Source organism: Amyelois transitella, chromosome 26, assembly GCF_032362555.1.
Source record: "Amyelois transitella isolate CPQ chromosome 26, ilAmyTran1.1, whole genome shotgun sequence".
NCBI lineage: Eukaryota > Metazoa > Arthropoda > Insecta > Lepidoptera > Pyralidae > Amyelois > Amyelois transitella.
In genome coordinates, this window is record NC_083529.1 from 5,555,920 (window position 1) to 5,577,940 (window position 22,021).

At 35.5% G+C, this 22,021-nt stretch overlaps 1 protein-coding gene across 1 annotated transcript; it reads right to left on the reverse strand.

Annotated features, from left to right (window-relative positions):
- Window positions 1-15,851: 15,851 nt before the first annotated feature.
- On the reverse strand, window positions 15,852-18,028 carry LOC132903429 (uncharacterized). The gene is made up of 2 exons (XM_060951732.1): window positions 18,002-18,028; window positions 15,852-16,667 (listed from the first exon to the last, which is right to left on the reverse strand). The coding sequence occupies exons 1-2, from the start codon at window positions 18,026-18,028 to the stop codon at window positions 15,852-15,854; spliced, it is 843 nt and encodes a 280-aa protein (XP_060807715.1).
- Window positions 18,029-22,021: the final 3,993 nt, after the last annotated feature.

The window sequence follows — 22,021 nt, forward strand, 5'->3', positions numbered from 1 at the left end:
ATCCTAACTTATCAGTTTATATAATCAAAATCATAAACTTCACCAAAATAAGCTAAAATACTGGGAAACTGAGACTATCCAATAACATTTATGTACAAACTTACATTAAAACAGATATCGTGTACATGAGTAAATACAAATAGTGGGAAGATGTGGTCTCTGCCTACCCCTCCGGGAAAGAGGCGTCATTTATGTATGTATTACTAGAGGCCGCCCGCGACTTCGTCCGCATGGAAACCCTATCAATCCCGCGGGAACTCTGGGATAAAAAGTAGCCTATGTGTTATTCTGGGTCTTCAGCTACCTACATACCAAATTTCATGGTAATCGGTTCAGTAGTTTTTGCGTGAAAGAGTAACAAACATCCATACATCCATACAAACTTTCGCCTTTATAATAGTAGTAGGATTACAGTTTTAAAAAATGTATATGTATGTAAATAATGTATGTGTATTAAAAAAAAGAATAGGACCGCTGCTTCCCTTTTCCATGGATGTCGTAAAAGGCGATTATGGGATAGGCTTATAAACTTGGGATTCTTCTTTTAGGCGATGGGCTAGTAACCTGTCACTATTTGAATCTCAATTCTATCATCAAGGCAAAAAGCTGAACGTGGCCTATCAGTCTTTTCAAGACTGTTGGCTCTGTCTACCCCGCAAGGGATATAGACGTGACTATATGTATGTATATAAATATGTATGGTTATGATCGTGACGAATTCTGCACATTCAGAAACAGGATAATTATGTCACCGTTATACAAGCTTACTCGCCCAATATATAGTAATCAATAATAGGGGGACACCGCAGTAAATTTTTTTCTCACAATTATATCTGATAAATCAAGACTGTTGTAAGAGGTTGTACCTCTACTAATGTATATTGAATCATGTGGCCCCGCACAAACCGAATTCAGCCGGTATCGCCGCCATGCGGGCACGATATCCGCGATACGGCTCGTGCTGCGTTTGAACTGACATTAGTCACAAGTCGCAAATAACTAACTAACTTACTTAGTAATGGCATATATATAACCATAGGTACTATTTTTCTTGTCCGCGTCTATAGCCCACAAAAACCGAATCAAAAATCCACTTCTGGGTGTAAATCATAACTAAAAACATTTTATTCATTGGAAGTTCTGTAGCCCAACGGTAGTATGCTTATCTGTGGCACCGGAGGTCCCGGATTCGAATCCCGGCCAGGGCATGAGTACGATTTTTTCCATTTTAGTTATAATTATAATAAAAATATTGTATCTTTGAGTTAGTAATTCGTAATACTAGTCTCGAACTCACTTTGAGGCTAACTCAGTCTGTATAAACTGTCCCGTATATTTATTTTTATCTGAGGGCACGGCAGTACCTCCGCCAAGTCGAGCAAAAAAAGCGGCACAGCCGTACCATCCTTTTCTCGAAGCAATTAAGGCTATTTTCGACCCCCATATAATTTCGTTGTGGATAAAACAAGAAGCCTGAATTTGTGAATGAGTCCAAATCGATCTATTTTTAAAAATCTTAAAATATTTTTAATATTGGCATGATTATAACTTATGTAATAACTTCAGACAGAAGGTATTACATGGATCGCACAACTTCATACGGTAAAAAGACTGAGTTGCGAGACTTGGTTTTTTTACAGGATGTTTTTGATGACATTTGTAGGAAGCGTTCTGCTTATTACTGCAATGTTAATATCGATTCACTCAGCAGATAATTTACTATCACTACGTATTAAGCGTGCCATTCCATCCCATTTTAAAGGCTAAGCGTCAAGCGATTAGTCAAGTAAAATGAACATACTAAACGAGGCATAACACAGTAACAACATGTTATCTAGGCAGGTCGGTCAAGCATTCACAGCGGGATGAATTTTGACTGCTATGCCTGTATATAGGCTGACTGCATTGCACAGGAATATGTAACGATCTGTTTTTGAGCATTTTTTGAAAGTAACTTGACGTGGTTTTATTTTAGTTACGATGTTCAGCTGTCTGGGAAATTTCCATGCCCTTATCTTCTTGGTATTTTTTCCAAATATGTTGCCTGCTTTGAGAAAGAGGCTTAAGTCCACGGGCTAAATCCTGGAAGAATGAAAGTCAGGTAATTAAACAAAGCGAAGGTTACTTAGTCCTCTTAGAAGTCTCTTACGATATCCAGTGGATATGTCTCATTCTTATATTGTTCCGCTTGCTATATCTTTTTAGCTTGTAAACTAGTAAAAATTAGGTGTGTGGTTCCTGGCACCAATAGAAAAAAGAATAGGACCACTCCATCTCTTTCCCATGGATGTTGTCATAGGCAAATAAAGGATAGGCTTGTCAATTTGATATTCTTCTTTTAGGTGATGGGCTCGCAACCTGTCACTATTTGAATCTCAATTCTATCATTTTTTTTTTTTAATATTTAATAATAATATATAATATATATAATATATATTTTAATATATACGGGACAAATTACACAGATTGAGTTAGCCTCGAAGTAAGTTCGAAACTTGTGTTACGAGATACTAACTCAACGATACTATATTTTATAATAAATACGTATATAGATAAACATCCAAGACCCAGGCCAATCAGAGAAAGTTCGTTTCTCATCACGCCCTGGCCGGGATTCGAACCCGGGACCTCCGGTGACACAGACAAGCGCACTACCGCTGCGCCACAGAGGCCGTCTGCCATTATATATCATTAAGCCAAACAACTGAACGTGACCTATCGGTCTTTTCACTGTCCGTTCTGTATACCCCGCAATTGTTAAAGACGTGATTCTAAGTATTATGTATGTTCATATGTAAACAATATTAGTTATTATACCTACATGTAAGTAACAATTAGTCTCATGACCATATTTAGATTCGAACCCAGTAATTCTTTTACCACTTCACCACCAACATACTAACTAAAAACCACGCCTCTTTCCCGGAAGGGTAGGCTGAGCCTACTTCCTACCATTTGCCACGATCCCCGCATACTTCTTTCGCTTTACACACACCTACGCTTCAAACAATTGAATAACACTACCATAAATGAAACTGATTCAACAAATCTAGATTTCAAACCGAATCCATTTGGCCACATATGGCACACATGGCAGTCCTATCAAATTATGTACGCGTTTGCACACCGCAGATGGGTGTGGAATTGGCTGCCTCCTGAAATTGGTTGGGTAATTCCGGAGACAGTTAACCGCTGAGCGTTATGCTCTAGAATGTCATAGCAGTTGTAATATAAGAAAAATAATATGGTTTTCAGGCTTTCTACATAAAAGACCAATTTTGTGAGGAAAAAATTGTGCAGCGAAAATAAAAAATATATACATACATATGGTCACGTCTATATCCCTTGCGGGGTAGACAGAGCCAACAGTCTTGAAAGACTAAATTACCACGTTCAGCTATTTGGCTTAATGATAGAATTGAGATTCAACTAGTGACAGGTTGCTGGCCCATCGCCTAAAAAAGAATCCCAAGTTTGTAAGCCTATCCCTTAGTCGCCTTTTAAGACATCCATGGGAAAGAGATGGAGTGGTCCTATTCTTTTTTGTATTGGTGCCGGGAACCACACGTCATAAAAAATATATATTTATGCCATATTGAACTTGGAATCTGGTGTTAATTCAACACCACTGTAGATCCCGGAGTGCGTCTTTATGACCATGATTCTGTATTGGGTGAGTAAGGGTCAGACTTCCATCTGACCTCCGTAACTTTTGCATCCCAACCCACGTTGGGTCATGGTTACACATCCAGTTGTCCGAATATGAAGGTTCCCTACAAATTTTTCTTACAGTAAATGTTTGGTTAGCACTCAAACTTATATACATAACTCAGATCTGCGCCATTACGCGCATAACTTACGCATTAAAGCCAGTCACCTAAATCGTTCAACCAAAAAAAATTACCAAACATTTTACTACCGGCTGCATAAAGTCTTTTTGAAATGTTTCATTCCATAGTACTCTGGTACTAGGGAATGAAAAAAGACAACAGGTAAATTCCCAAAATTCTCACGAGAATAAAGACACAAAACAGTCAGTTACAACATTTACAACAAGAATTCAACGAGTACTGGTCGCGTCTGTGGTGCCCTAACCTATTTCTACGTTCCATTTCACGCAGCGCCGGCGTTAAAGCGGTTAGGTTTGCAATTAATTGGGAATCGGGTTACAGCATTTGATATCACTAGAGTTGAACGGAACGTTTTGAGACAAGGTTTAGATTATCAATAGCTGTTGCTGGCGGCTTCGTCCCCCATGAAAAGAAATATAAGCGAATGTGAGTTATAGCAAAGGGTCAGGTCATGAGTACCCGACACCGTCGAGCTATTACTGTGTGCTATTACTCAACAAACATACATAAAATCACGCCTTTGTCCCTTACAAGCTAGACAGAGCCTGAAAGGCCTCTTTCAGCTATAAGGCTCAATGATGGAATTGAGATTCAAATAGTGACAGGCAGCTAGCCCATTAATAAATAACTATAGGCACTTTAAAAAATATATATAGCAATTATATTATATGTATGTAGATAAAGAAACGAAATTCTCGTGTCACAATGTTCATTCCCGTACTCCTTCGAAACGGCTTGACTGATTCTAATGAAATGTGAGCATATTGAATAAGTCTGAGAATCGGCCAACATCTATTTTTAATACCTCTTAGTGATAAAGGTTGTCCACCCTTAACATTTTTTGCCGGGACAGCTAATATATGTATATTATTGTATATATTGCTATCGTTTTCAAGATATTGTGAAACCCCAGCGGGCCCAGATACCTTTGACCACAGAATACATTAAAAAGGTGAAATCAAACCCGTTTCACGTAAATCTAGCTCTTGTAAGAGGATTATAAGGATGCTGTATAATGAGTAGGTACATTTACATAATAATTTATTAACTGCTGCGACTTCGTATACCGTTAAACGAAATACATACATACATGTGATTATATCACATCTTTATCCCTTGCAGGGAAGATAGGGCCAACAGTCTTGAAAAAACTGATAGGCCACGTTCAGCTGTTTGGCTTTATGATGGAATTGAGATTCAAATAGTGACAGATTGCTAGCTCATCGCCTAAAAAAGAATCCCAAGTTTATAAGCCTATCCCTTTGTCGCCTGTAACGACATCCATGGGAACGAGATGGAGTGGTCCTGTTCTTTTTTTTATTGGTGCTGGGAACCACACAATAGGTATTATAAATATATATATTATATACCAGTTTTCGCCTGCGCATACGAGTAAAAACATTACTATAATTCCGATCAACATCTGTGTCTGTGAAACAATATGCATGGCGTGGTGCATATGAATGTCAGTTTAGATTTAAATAAGCGTTTGAACGGCTCAATTTACTTGCATGGTGTAAATGCATAGTCCATCAAGACATGTCACAGAAATTAATACGTTTAATTGTAATACCCCTAACCTTTTCCTTTTAAGTTCTAATTGCATTCTTCAAAGTTAACCAAATTTTTCACAGCAAAGTTAAGAGGAGTATTTTCAATCATTGGCAAAAGTTTGGCAATTGTGGAGGGCTGTCCGTTGGTGTATCCCAATGGTTCATCAAGGGTCAGATCTCCACAGCTGCAGCCATCTCACTTTGGAACAAAAGGTACCAAAGGGCCTCTTCATGTTGGCTTCGGACCCATGAACGCCTCCCAATGAGCCGCTGTTGAACAGCTGAACGTGATTTTTCAGTCTGTATGAGACTGTTGGCCCTGTCTACCCCGTAAGAGACAACGACGTGATTGTAAGTGGAGAATGCTATTAGCATTACGTCTACCTGGTGTACCTTTGAAGCTTAGAAAAGTTTTATATAACTACTAAATGTACCTTTGTTTGATCCTTCTAATTACTACTTTTGAGCACGCAAAATAAAATGGCTGTGACATCCTACTACTATTATAAAGGCGAAAGTTTGTATGGATGTTTGTTACTCTTTCACGCAAAAACTACTGAATCGATTACCATGAAATTTGGTATGTTGGTAGCTGAAGACCCAGAATAACACATAGGCTACTTTTTATCCCAGAGTTCCCGCGGGATTGATAGGGTTTCCATGCGGACGAAGTCGCGGGCGGCCTCTAGTACTAAATAATTATGTAAAAATAATCAAGTTAATTTACATGATTCCAACGCAGCATAACGGATGCACCCGCTGCGTCAAATTAGTCCTGCGATGCATATCTCAGTAAGGCAATGAGTGTTTCATCTAAAATATGGTGCATTTAAATACAAATTCAGCGGTTTGTGACTATGACTAAATTGCGCAAATTTAAAGTTTTATTTAAAAACTAGCTGTGCCCGCGACTTCGTCCGCGTGGAACAGTTATTTTGAGCATCACTAAAGCCCTTAAGAAGAAATAATATCCCGTATTTTTTCACTTTTTTCCATTATGTCTTCGCTCTAAGTAATGTTGTAACTTTACTACATTACTTAGAGCTAGATTATAACTTAATAATAGTTGCTGCGTAATGTTATGTAGCCTAAAGCCGTCCTCGATAAATGGTCCATGCAACACGAAAAGAATTTTTTAATTTGAACCAGTAGTTCCTGAGATAAGCGCGTTCAAACAAACAAACCCTTCAGCTTTATAATATTAGTATAGATATAGATAGATAGACGTCATCTTCCAAAGCCTTTTGTAAATTAAATCGTGCTTTTCAGACATTGGAAATATAACACAATAAACAACATACATATATGTAGTCACGTCCATATCACTTGCAGGGTAGACCGAACCAACAGTTTTAATAAGACTGATAGGCCACGTTCAGCTGTTTGGCTTAAGATAGATTTAAATAGTGAGAGGTTGCTAGCCCATCGCCTAAAAGACGAATCCCAAGTTTATTAACTTATGCTTTAGTCGACATCTATGGGAAAGAGATGGAGTGGCCTTATTCTTTTTCCGTTGGTGCCGGGAACCACACGGCACACTGACTGACTTACTCTGATTGAATTGCATAAATTGTAAGCTTTACTTCTTTCTTCTTTCTAATACTTCCTTTGCATTCACATTTAATTCTTCTACAGTTTTGATTTAAATCTTTATTTGTAATTTGAAGTTATTATGAAAACCTTTATCGTCACTAACCGTCAGATGAGATGAAAGACATGCTAATCCATATATTGAATAAGAAAAATGTTGCACGTTAGTTTGTCCCGCCGCTACTTCTTTAAAAGCTGTAGTAACTAATATTATGAATAATATTTGAAAAAAGCTGATATATTTTAGAAGCAATGTTTAAAAATAAGAAGTCTGGTTTTTAATATAGATGAGACAAGAACTTTTTCAAATTGGCCTGGGTCTTGGATGTTTATCTATATAAGTATTTATTATAAAATATAGTATCGTTGAGTTAGTATCTCGTAACACAAGTATCGAACTAACTTCGAGGCTAACTCAATCTCTATAATTTGTCCTGTATATATTTATTTATAGAACTTTATTATGCGACTACTAAGTATCAAGTTGTTTTATAATACGACACAGGACTCCATTTTAATTGGATGATAGCTAAGCTAAGTCTAACGAGGTATCTAGATTGTAAACCGTCTAGAAATTCCAGGTACAGCATTAGAATTCCCGCAAGCTCTTATAATGACTATTCACTCTTGCCGTAAAATCCCTACATACATACATACATAAATCACGCCTCTTTCCCAGAGGGGTAGGCAGAGATCACATCTTTCCACTTGCCACGATCCCTGCACACTTCTTTCGCTTCATCCACATTCATAACTCCCTTCATCTAGTTTAGTGCAACTGGTCACTGTTAGAATCTCAATTCCATCATGAAGCCATACAGCTGAACGTGGCCTCTCCATCTCTTCAAGACTGTTGGCTCTGTCTACCCCGCATGGGATATAGACGTGATTGAAATTATGTAAGCATGTAAAATCTAACCTTAAAATCTGTCGTCTATTAAAATTCTGTAAAGGCCTTCAATGAATAGGATCGTTAATGACTTGACGAGAAACTTTGTATTTGAGTTATAATAATTTTGAATATCCCCTAATTGTGGGAGAGTTACTGATTGTTTGGTTTGAATTAGTTCACTTGAATGGTCCGAAATATTTCAGGGACTTCCTAGTTAAAGGCCTGTAACCGTAGCAACGCACGCGCGACCCCGTTTTTATCGCGCGATAAAACGCAGTCCAGTTAGTTGCGTCGCTTTTTGGCGTTAAATTTGGATTCGTTACTTTTTGTTGATGGCCGTGTCAGTGCCATGTGGTTTCTGGCACCAATAAAAAAAAGAATAGGACCACTCCATCTCGTTCCCATGGATGTCGTAAAAGGCGACTAAGGGATAGGCTTATAAACTTGGGATTCTTCTTTTAGACGATGGGCTAGCAACTATTTGAATCTCAATTCCATCATAAAGCCAAACAGCTGAACGTGGCCTATTAATATTTTCAAGACTGTTGGCTCTGTTTACTCCGCAAGGGATATAGACGTGATTATATGTATGTATGTCGACAAAACGTTTTGTCCAATTAATAGTTATCGTTCTGTCAAGTACAATGCAGAACAATGAATTGCTCATTAGAAGATGTCTTGGCGTAACTCCAAAGTCGACCGCAGCTGTACCGCACTTTGGTGTGGGCTGAAACTCTTCAGTTTTAGGGTTTTTGGCTTCGCTTCCTATTTAATTTTCAAAGAATATTTGAGAACATTTTAATTTATTTGAGTAAAAAATAAAAACACAATCTATACAGAAATTAGTAGACACTCTGAATAATAAGTTTATTACTATTGAAATAACTTTTGTAAAAAGAGAACCGTCTCCAATCGATATTCCCCTTTTGTTTAAATCAGTAAAATTTCCAAAACTATCTTCTAAATGTAACAAACACTTTTTTGAAAACCGCGTTAAAATCATTACTATTCGAATATCATTTCCATGGATACAGCTATCGAACGTGGCCTATCAGTCTTGGTGAGACTGTTGGCTCTGTCTGCCCCGTAAGGGATAAAGACGTGATTATTATGTAAATATAAAGCCAGATGAGTTACGACGTCATTTGAAAATCTTTGATGTGACATTTTAAACGACTATTCAAATAATTACTTGAAAATTCCCTTTAAAGGGAACATTTTATTCCTTGTCATTTTAATGTCATGACTTAAAATTTTGTAATGGGCATAACATTATACCCCTTTTTAAAGAACTTTGACAAATTTCTCTGTGATGATGTCAATCAAATCATATTAATTGAAAACTTTATCTTAATTAAGTCCGTTTAAAAATTCTATGATCTGTCTTCAATAGGCTGGTTGATTCTTTTTTCAACTTGGTCCTAAATAGTTCGTATGTAGGTATTATTTTGAACAAAAATACATGTAAAGTAGTAAAGTGTCAAAAATTAATATAAACTCATACTTTTAAGAAACGAACGAAAATTATTATTTATTATCAGTGCTCTAACGTCATTGAATACTAAACATCCTCTTAAAAATTTATGATAAACAAATCATTATTTCTAAAAAATTACATGAAAAATATACTCACTGTCGTAAGAAAGGAAATAAGTAAGTAAATGCTTTATTGTTCACTAAAGGAGTACATTAAAAATATAAAACAGTAGTACAGTACAAAGACGGGCTTATCCCTAAGTGGGATGTATATATACAAAAAATAGACTATTCTTTCTTACGAACTATTTGTAAGTCCCTGTCCACGAGATGATGTGTACTTGTCTTGTTTCCAATAAAAGTAGTAGTAGATAAAAAAAAATTTTTTTTTTTTGATTTAGATAGTGACAAGTAGCAACTTTCATGTATCTGAAATATAGCCCATCGCCTAAGCGATGAACCACAAGTTAATTAGTTTTCCCTTAGTTGACTTTTACAATATGCACGGTAAACGAAGCAGCTGGTACTTACAATGTTTATTTTTTCGCTTCCAGATCAGGATGGAAGCTTGCACTTGATAAAATTCCTATTCCCTTAGTCGCCTTTTATGTCATATGAGAGAGAGATTCATGAACTGGTCCTTTTCTAAGTACGGGAACCACATGGCAAATATATTTTTTATTGACAGATAAAGAGTTTTCATCTTGTAACTAAATGACAAAGACATCTCGTGAAATATTACATTAGCATAAGTGCCAAGGTAAAATATGCTAATGATGAAATAATATAAAGTAACTCATAAAATTATTAAATATTGTCTTAACAAGTTCAAATCGTTTGTTAAAATATTCATCCCGGTAACTTTCACCAGACGTAGTTTGAAATACTGAAAACTCACAAAAGCTGTAACTTAAAAACAACTTTCTTTTCTGAAAGATTACGTTCATATTGGTAGAGCGGTTTGTGCGAGTTACGTACTTATATTAGCAAAAGGCTCCGCCCACAACTTTCCGAGATTAGCGCATACATACAGACAGAGAAAAAAAGGGGGATTTTTAAATAAGTAGTAATAATTTGTTTGTCTGTTAACTTCTTTTGCAAATTGCACACAAAAAATGATTTGGAAATTTGAACCAAATTTTAGAATAGAATAAATTTATTTTCAAAATTGGATACAAGGTGTCACTTAATGACGTCACATCACTTAAATCTAATTATAACTACTACCGCTTCCAAAGCGCATGTGTAGAAGAAGCGGCAGAACAAACTACACTGCAGCGTTTTCATCGGACGTCAATTTACAAATATAGATCTCTTAAATCTAAATAAAAATTAATAAATAATAATTATAATAGAAATAATAATTCTGCATACAAAATTCTCCAAGTTCAGGTGCAGGAGTGGTTTCTTTATTCAGATGCCTTGCTTTTATTAATATTTTGCGAACTAGTATGTAGCCTACCTTGCATTCACTAGAATTTTGAATTTGAGTAACTATCAAATATGTGACTGTGCCGTGTGGTTCCCGGAACTTTAATAAAATAAGACCAGTCCATATTTTACCCATCAATGTCGTAAATGACGACTAATGGATAGACTTAAAAACTTGGGATTCCCCTTGTAGTTGATAGGCTAGCCACCTGTCACTATTTGAATCCCGATTCCATCATGCACCCATACAGCTGAGCGTGGCCTTGTTGACTCCGTTAGCTCTGTCTGCCCCGCAAGCTATGTAGACGTGACAATATGATTGTATGTATCAAATATGTTACTCAATATCAATATTTTATTCATAAAGTAGCGGCCTTCGCGGACAATTATCCACGTCATTTTAAATTTCAGTACTCGTCCATTTTACTCGCCCTATGTGAACTTATCTTGATAACAACTTTTTTCTGAGGGGGAAATTTTCGTAAAACAATACTGGGTAATGACAACCGTTTATCTTGCCTCGTATTTTTAGACACGGCATTTGAGATTAATCGTTAGCCAGGAAGTTTTTAACTCTGTACTAATCAATTCTTTTTCTGGAAACAAACAATTGTACTTTATTTATTCTTCTTTGATTTATTAAAGATGGTGACGTTAAAGTAAAACTTCGCAGGTAAAAGAGATTACAACCTTTCTTAGCGGACTAGTTTAACAATAATTGTATATTGACGTCCGATGAAAATGCTGCAGTGTAGTTTGTTCCGCCGCTTCTTCTACACATGCACTTTGAAAGCGGTAGTAGTTATAATTAGATTTAAGTGATGTGACGTCAATAAGTGATACCTTGTATCCAATTTTGAAAATAAATCTATTCTATTCTATTGAGAGGACGTGGGTTTAGCTTCTATAGCTAAACCCGAGCTCAAAACGAGATCTAGCGAGTAACCGCCAGAGAATAGCGAGCCACCTAAACGTTACAAGAGATATGCGATTGTTTTATTCTGGTAAGGTGTCCGGTTAAAATGCATGATGCGCAGAAAGGTTCAGGTTCGAAATCCACCTCGGCCATGTACCAATGACTATTTTCGAAGTTATGTACATTAGTTTGAATACTAACCGATGCTCTTGCGGCGAAGGAAAACATCGGAGGAAACCTGCTCGTTCGGATGGGTGTCATTTCGTGTAAAAAGGAGGTACAAGAAAAACACATTACATTTATAATATTAGTATGGATGGATTTTGTAGTAAGGGATAAAGAATTTTTTGAATATTTGATGGGGATTTTGAAAATCCTTTTAATTTTAGTGAATAAGATAGTCAATAAAAAATAATTATACTTATTATTTATTACTACATGAAATTGAAAGTACTTCAAGAAATCCAGATTCCCCAAAAGTACTTCAAATAGTTTGTTTTCAAAATTTCAGTCTTATGTTATATTTCACGTTATTTTCTACCGTACTCAAATCCATCGGAATCCGTTCAGAAAATTTTATGTTAACGAGTTACAAACATACATACATACATCCATCCTATTAATTTTGCATTTATAATATTAGTTGTCTATAACAGTTATCTATTACAGGAGGTCTTTATCCTTACCTTCAAATTTTTATTTTAACTTTGTAAATTGGACGGTTAAAAATTAATCTTCAACAGTACACAACTTCAATACAAAGTTTAAAAACATTGTCATAAATATAACACGGATAAAATATGAGTGTCGTTAACTTTTATTGTTTTACTTTAAGCACAATATTACACTTGGAACGGAAAAGTTTGGCTGAGCTACATATACAATTTTTGATCGCAACGTGGGAAATAAATTAAATGAACAAGTAAGTATAACATAACTATTTCTGTTTGAGGCGATTTAAACAAATAATTAATGATCAAACGAACTTACCTGAAGTGAAGTTCGATCACAATTATGTGAGCAGCTTCATTCGACGCGATTTATTGTTTACATGTTGTAGTATCGCTTCGAACCACTAGCCCTGCACGTATGTTGAAAGACATTTTTTTTTTTTTTTCAGGTAAGTTCGTTTGATCATTAATTATGTTTCACAGCTTCATTCTTTGCGATTTATTGTTTACATGTTGTAGATGTTCAGAGATTAAAAATGTAAAATAAAATATATGGTAAGTATAATTACTCTTTAATATTTTTTGTAAATATTCATACAAAATCATTTTTTTTTTTTTATTATTATTATTAGTTTTTAATAATTAATTTTAATTTTTCTGGTTGTATGATGAAGAAAGTATACAATTTGCAAATTGATCATTAGCAATGATATCTCTGTTATAATGTTTGGCAAATACTGACGAGGAATCACTCCAGCCAGCTGTTCGGCGAATGGTATCTAAACTAATTCCTAATCTATTCGCGGTTGACGTAGACGCATGGCGAGTACTATGGGCAGTAAAAAAAAGGAAGTATCAATACCACTTTGGCGAAGTGTTTCTTTTATCCAATGACTTAATCTTTGAGAACTTAGTTTTGAATGTGGCTTTTTATAACTAATAAATAATACATCGCTGTTCCTGATACCTAATGTTTTATTTAAGTATGCCTGTAAACACCTTGCAGGACATATTTCTGGCCGTAAATCAAAAAATGGTAACTTAAGAAGCGGCTGAAAGCCATCAGGTCTAGAAGTTTTTATCAAATCCGGTATTTTAATAATTATTTGATTTTCAAATGAAGTAATATTGACTATTTTTATTAATGATAATGTCTGTACACGATGTGCAGTTACTAATGCTAGTAAAGTGATGGTTTTCATAGAAAGAGTTTTTAAACTGAGATTTTCGTTGGGCCATTGTTGGGCTAGATAGTTTAAGACCAATTGTGGGTCCCATGTAAAGTTATATTTTGGTTTTGTAGGTCTTAGTCTAAAAACTCCTTTCATGAATCTTTTTATACTATGATCATCTATAGGTTCTCCAATCAGAAAAGATATTGCAGATTTGTGAGAATTAAGGGTCCCGTAATTGGCTCCTTTATTATAAATTTCAGTAAGGAAGTTAATTATATGTGACACTGAACATTTGCTTGGGTTTAAACAATTAATGTTGCAGTATTTTAACCAAGCTTGAATACCACAATTATATTGTTTGTATGTATTACCAGATATAGATGCTAACATAATATCAACAGCGTGATGGGAAAATGACTTATTCAGTAATGTTTGCCGGATAATATCCCTGCAACTAATTTCAGTGTTTTGTGTAAATTGTGGTTCGACCTGAAAGGAGATTGAAGTAGGTTAACATCAGGGTCAAAATAAATTAGATTCGATATAGCTAGTTTTTTAAACACAGGAAACCATGGTTGTGTTGGCCAATGAGGGACTACGACTATTCCTTCTGCTTTATCCTCAATGATTTTTTGCATTATTTTTGTTATCAGAGCGAAAGGTGGAAAGGCATAAAAGAACATGGTGGTCCATGGAATTGTAAACGCGTCAATAGCCCAAGCTTCAGGGTCGTTTTTCCATGCTACATACAAAGAACATTTTGCATTACAACGACTAGCAAATAAATCTATTTCTGGACTACCAAAATTACTTGTAATACGATTAAATGCCGCTTCATTTAATTCCCACTCAGTATCCTGCATTTTTTTGCGTGATAAATAGTCAGCGTTATAATTTTCTTTAGTGTGTATATAAGATGCGAATAAGGTTAATTTACGATTTTCGCACCATGTCCAAATTTCTTTAGTTAAATTATTTAAATGTGTAAACTGAATACTGCCCATTTTGTTTATGCAAGAAATAGCCGTTACATTATCTAATCTTAATAATATTCTTTTATTATACAAGTTTTTTGCAAAACATTTAAGTGAGAGAAATGCAGCTTTTAATTCTAGCTCATTAATGTGGCAGCGTTTTTCATCATCTTTCCAGTGACCATAACTTTTATTATCACTACAATATGCACCCCAACCTGTGTTAGAGGCGTCAGAAAATATTTCAATATCATAGCGATTCGATTTTAATGACGTAAAACCCTTATCAACATGATCTAGCCACCACTGTAGATCTTTTTTTATTACGTTATTTATTTGTACAGTTTGTTCATAGGATGGATTATTTAGTAAACAGGAATATTTGTATCGTTCTAATTCTTTTACATAAAGCCACGAGTACTTAATGGCCGGGCAAGCCGATATTAGTAGGCCAATTAATTTTGCAAGGTCACGTAAACTACTCATTTTAATATTTAAATTTTTAATTAGTTTGTTTTTAATATTTGTTTTTTGTCTTCTGGCAATGACATTGACATATTTTCAGAATTGAATAAAAACCCTAAAAATCTACATTGAGTAAGAGGAAGTAATGAGCATTTTTCAAAATTTATGATAAAACCTAAATTTTCTAGTAAATTTTTGGTCATTTGTGTGTTATTTACACACTCTTGAAAATTGCTTTCTATACAAAGTATGTCATCCAAATATGACAGAAGTCATATTATGAGATCGCAAGAATTCCATTACTGGTTTTAATAATTTTGTAAAAACATAAGGTGCGGTACACAAGCCGAAGGGTAGGCAGTTAAATTCGTAAAGTTGACCGTCAAATTCAAAACGTAAATATTTTCGGGAAGATTTGTGAATTGGTATTAAAAAATACGCATCTTTTAAATCGATTGTAGTCATATAACAATTTTGAGTAACTAATTTTGATGCTGTGCGATAATCTTCCATCTTAAAATGGGATGTATTGATAAACTTATTTAAGCGTTTTAAATTTAATATAAATCTTTTATTACCATCAGGTTTTGGAACAAGAAATATACTAGATAAGAATTGACCTTTTTTTGGATTACATGGGGAAATTGCCTGAATATTAAGTAAATGGCTGATGCAGTTAGTAAAATCTTTGTGATCTTTGTTTGTTGTCGGGTAGGGATACCCAATACGATCATCTGGATTAGAATGGAAAGGTATCTTATAACCTTGCACCCAAGATAATATATTTGGATCTTTTGTTATTCTTTTCCAATTAGTAACAAATGATTTTAATCTACCAGCGTACGGTACCTCAGAATTTATCTCTTCCGCTGGTTTCTCGAAGAGCGCGAGCGATCCGTGTTGCGATCCGCGTAGCGGTCCGTCGTCGTCCTGCGAGTGCTGCCTCGCGGTGCTCCCTGCGACGATGACGGGGTTCTCCAACTGGTGGTGGATGTCTTGTCCAATGTCTTGCGGTGTTGAGGCTTGGAGTTTAAATTGTTTTTGTTTCTTAATCTGAAATTGTTCTTATTGAAAATTGTTTTATTGTTATTTTTTAATGTTTCACCAGACCGTTGTATGGTTTTTGCAGTTTTTAATTTATCTGTCAGGTTTTCTCCAAACAAATATTTGTCTCGGGACGTTTCCAGCAATGTTTCCTTCAGTTCAGTATTAATAGAATTTATGACGTAATTTCGTCTTAGTCTGGTTTGCGAGTGATGTATGTCGCATAAAATACGACATGCATCACTTATTGGTTTTAAAATGCTTTGTTTGGACTCCGCATTGACGTTGGAAATAACCAATTCTGTTGCTGTAGCTAATGCAGAAATAGCTACCCCAACGTCCTTTTGCCTTTGCAATATAGCCATATCTCTCTTTACCAGTCCCTCCGGCAGAGCTGCTTTTACCTCCTGGTTGAGAGCTGGTGCTATTAAAAGTTCGCAATTACTAGGAGTGAGGTGACCTTGAATAAGGTTATTTTTGATTTCCTTTGTTAAGCCTTTTGCCAGTATATCGTTCCATCTGCTAGCAATATCGCGATGAATAGGCTTACCAAGGGCCACCTCTTCTTTAGGTGCCTCGCCAAATATACCCAAAATATCCTCATCTAGTGGCTCGAAAGCATCGGCCGGCTCGAAAGGTCACGACCAGCTGTATGATTCAAATAGTGACAGGTTGCTAGCTTATCGCCTATATGAAGAAGTTTATAAGCCTATCCCTTAGACGCGTTTGACGACATACGTAGGGCAGATGTGCAGTAGTTATATTCTTAAGTAGTTCTATTCTAAAAAAATACATTAGAATCGAATATCCTTTTTCAAAGTCGGTTGAAAATATAACTCCATTGCCAACTGCGCAATATTACAGCGATTTTTCAAGACAAAAATACTGGTATTAAACAGCAAGTATTCTTTATAAAAGACAACATTCCGGTAAGAAAGAAATATTCAAAAGGGGAAAAACGGAATATCTTTCCATATCTCAATGTTCTGTGACGCATAAAAACACCTTTTCCCCCTGTGTTAGAAATCGTTGGATCCTATATTGAATTGAACACCATCGTGTCAGGAATGAATCAATTTCGCATAGATTTTTTTGCCGAAATTTATGCTAGAATTTTTTGTGAAATATTTTTAAACATAAGAGCCCTTATACTGGTAGAAATTATTTACATACATACATTCATATCATCTGTTCATTTACCTTGCGGGGTAGAAAGAGACCGACAGACCCGAAAAGACTAAAAGGTCACGCCCAGCTTAGTAATGGAATTGAGATCAAAATAGTGACAGGTTGCTAGCCCATCGCCTTCGAGAAGAATCCCAATTTTATAAGCCATTTCCTTAGTAGTCAACAAATAAATTCAAATAAAATCCATCCATTCCTTCAGCAGATTAACTGGTCTTTCAGTCTTTTTAGGACTGATGGCTGTGTCTACCCCGCAAGGGATATCGATGTTTGAATGTATGTATGTATTGACTAGAAAATACGCCACTAGTTGTTATCCCTTCCAAATATAATATTATAAATGCGAAAGTCTGTCCGTCTATCTGTTCTGTTTAAACACAGTTAAGACGCTGGACCGATTCAAATAAAATTTGGTATGCATATATTTAATACATGGTGTTATATTTTCATAAATGAAATGACGAAAGCAAGAATTTTCATTAATTAAAAATATAGGCGGAAAAATTAATAATATAGAATTTAATCTGGATTTTATCCATAAAGATATAAATAATAAAGGATTAATTCCGAAAACTACTTCCCACATTTCCTGCAAATGCAGCATGAATATAAAAGGCACGTACACTTTACGGCATAAGTAAGGGGACGAAAATAAAATCTTAAGAGCGTTTCTCGCTAATCCGAGGGCTACTATCGGTAATAAGGTCCTATAGTGTAGGACGGGTTGCACAAACGATGTAAGTCTTCTTCCTGGCGTTAATTCCTGTTACATCCTCACCTTTTGGGCGTGGAATCTGGAGTGCATTTTTACGACCATAGTCCTGAATTGGGTGAGTCTTTTACACGAAGCAACTCCCATCTGACCTGAGCAACCTTTGCAGGTGAAACTGATTCATGTTGGATTATGGTAACACATTGAATATGCTGGTTGCATTACGATGTTTTTACTCCGATGTAAGAGCATGTTAGCACTCAAACTAATGTGCATAACTGAGAAAAGAATCATTGGTACCCAGCATAATAATATAATAACATACGAACCAGATTAAATCTGACTAAAGGAAACTAAGACTTTATAGAGCCGCATTCATAAACATACGAAAAAGCAGCACAATTTGCTACAAATAACAGGATACAATAAAATTTAGAAAATCCCAAATTGAGATGGTCTGGAACGAATCCAAACGAAATAACGCAACAAGTCCGCAGGTCGGATTTATATTTCACGAGCAAACTCAAATTTTCTAGTGTATTTTACTTTTGTATTTTTGATCGGAAAAACATAGTAGGCGAAAAATGAAAAAGATTAAAATATATACATTTTTTTTTACTTTAACAAACACTAAAAGGAATTTCGACTAATATTTAAAAAGCAGAATTAATTCTTTTTTGTTTAACTTTTAAGTACAGCTAGGGGCAGATTAACCTGACCTTTTGTCCTTCTCATATTTAAGAGGTAGCTCTTGTCGATTGTCAGGTAGCTCTGCAGTTGACAGTACTTAAACTAATTACACAAAAGTGTTATGAAAAATAGTTAAATATTTCTTCCACAAAGAAGTGCGACTCCCACGGGATTCGATATTAATTAATTTAAGATTTTCTTTTCCTTAGTTTTATTTTTAATAGCATTATAATAATTATTACACATTTTTAAAAACATTAAAATAAAGAAACTGTGACTAAAAATAACGCACTCAAGAGTCGTGATTTACAATTAAGTTTAAAAATTCGGTGATAATCATTACGCCTATTTAACAAATAACTAAAATATTTAACCTTTAATTAAACTAGACTGTGCAATCGACCTTCAGCGCTATAAAACTTTATGGCTCGTATTGTCCGCTAAATGGAAGGAAAAATAATGCGAGCCGCGAACGAAGGTTCGGGCACTCGAGTGAGTGTTTCACGCGCTATTAGTTACAGCAACAAGGGCTAAAGTCGCTTGAATAGTCAAAATGCTAGATGTAGCGGGAGCGATGATTCGGCTCGACCGCCACCAAAGGGAAGATCTTCCGCCAGGCTAGGTGTGATGCCTGGGGAACCGCGGCTCCCCAGGCATAATACCTCTATATATGTCTCACCACCTAGATGTTATTTTAATTTTCCTGTGCCGTGTAGTTCCCGGCACAAATAGAAAAAAGCATAGGACTACTCCATCTCTTTTTCACGGATTTCGTAAAAGGCGACTATTGGGTGGGTTTTTAAACTTGGGATTCTTCTTTTAGGCGATGGGCTTGCAACCTGTCACTATTTGAATCTCAATTCTACCATTAAACCAAACAGCTGAACGTCGCCAATTATTCGTTTCAAGACTATTTGCTCTGTCTACCCCGCAAGCGATGTGGACGTGATTATATGTACGTAATTTACCGAGCTATTACTTGCAGAATCTTGCTTTGCTCACATTTACTGGTAATGTTATTTTGATTTTCCTTACGGTCACGAGTCGTTTAACTGCTTATTTATACTGATCTACTTTTGTAGAAGTCTACTACTCATTTTTAGAGTTATTGTAACTTATCTTCAATTTATTTCAACTACATTTTTTTTATTATTATGGTATTACTCATTCTTACGTACTACTAATATTAAAAAATGTGTTGTTTGTTTTTTTGTTCATACATACATATAATCACGTCTATATACCCCGCGGGGTAGACAGAGCCAACAGTCTTGTAAAGACTTTTTATTCATCTTACAAAAAACCACAGAACCGATCATCATGAAATTTTGCGTACATATAAATAAATATATAGTATGTAGTATACAAATAAGAGTGAAAATTAGTTTATACTCGTACTATTATAGAATAATGCCCGTTTACGAGAACTGTAGGTAAAGTTCAATCAATCCACTTGACACGATCACTGCGTACTTCTTTCGCTTCATCCAAATTGAACTCTCTTCATGTAAACATTTATGAAAATATTCGGCTCAGAGTATTCTTGACCTGACTTTTCACCAGGACGTCCTTGTAAACGAGTTATTGTAAATCGAAAATAATTAAGCTAAAATATGGTTATTTAAACTGGTATTTTAAATAATAAGTACGAAAAATAAATTTCATCTATTTAAGCGGTATTTGGTAAATAAAAGCAACGGTTTTTAACATAACGCTAGCAATTTTATACCAATTCCCACGAAATCCAATTTAAATATGATCAAACTTTAGCGGAATCGCAAAGGAAATTCATTAATCGTTGAAAGTTATCGGAATCCTTGTATATCTGTATACTATCGCCCTGATGAGCGCCCTTGGATTGAAGCCTGATCCTGAGATGGAAAATAAGTGTAAGATACTCCATTTCTAGCCTTGAGCAGCGGTAGTCGAGTGGTGAACTTATTAGCCTTTACCTTAGTCGCTTTACACGACATCCGTGGGAAAGATCTCACCCTTCACGGGATTTTACAATCTGCGCTGGACGTGAAGCAGCTGGTACAACAACACTATGTTTTTTAATAGCATACAAATCAATATAAAGGTTGGAGAAGGATGATACATACATATCATCACGTCTATATCCTTTGCAGTGTAGACAGAGCCATCAGTTTTGAAAATACTAATAGGCCACGTTCAGCTGTTTGACTTAATGATAGAATGTAGATTCAAAAAGTGACAGGTTGCTAGGCCATCGCCAATCCCTAATTCGCCTTTTACGACATCCACAGGAAAGACATGGTCCTATTTTTTTATTGGTGCCGGAAACCACACGCCACGTAGAAGGACGATGATTGATTTATACATACATATGGTCACGTCTATATCCCTTGCGGGGTAGACAGAGCCAACAGTCTTGAAAAGACTGAATGGCCACATTCAGCTATATGACGTTATAATGGAACTAAGATTCAAATAGTGACAGGTTGCTAGCCCATCGCCTAAAAGAGGAATCCTAAGTTGATTTATAATGTATAGAAACTTCTAATACAAGTAAACTTTGAATTCCACACATTATCTGAACGAGAGGTGATCAAACAATTCTCACAAAACATTCCGGCGAGCGTTTGACAAATCCTCAGGAGGTATCCGAACGGAATACGAGTAACTATTTGTCAAGAACAGACGGGATTGAGACCGTTTCGGCTTTTCAGTACAGCTTAAAATTAAATAATGATATTCTGAGATTTGTCAATTTTAAAAGATGACACACACTTGTCTTAACGAAAAAGTAGTGGTGGATGTCCTACTAATATTATTAATGCGAAAGTTTGTGAGTATGTCAGTATGGATGTTTGTTACTCTTTCACGCAAAAACTACTGAACCGATTACGATGAAATTTGGTATGTAGTTATCTGAAGACCCAGAATAATATAAAGGCTACTTTTTATCCCGGAGTTTCCGCGGGATTGATTCCACGCGGACAAAGTTGCGGGCGGCCTATAGTATTCAATTATCCTTAATCTTATGAAATATAATACTGAAAAAATATAATATCTAGTTATATTATTTTCTCCGTGACTTCATCAGAGTGCATTAGACAGTAGTTTTTGAGCATCATAGCCAAATATCAAAAACGGAATGTTTAAGATTTGTCTGTTCGTTCGTATATTATAATTAGTCAGCATGATTTTCATACAAATGTGTCATTATCAATTATAGTCATTTGGGTGATAATTTAAAAAAGAGATCTTTAAAAATTCGAATAGTTAATTTAATCTACGTTGATTCGGCGATTTATCTCTAACGGATTTTCTCAATAACTGTGACACCTCAATAATTATCCTTCACCAAATGTATATCCACCATTGTTACTTTAATTGAATACGTACCAAATGAAATATTCACAAACCGGTCCA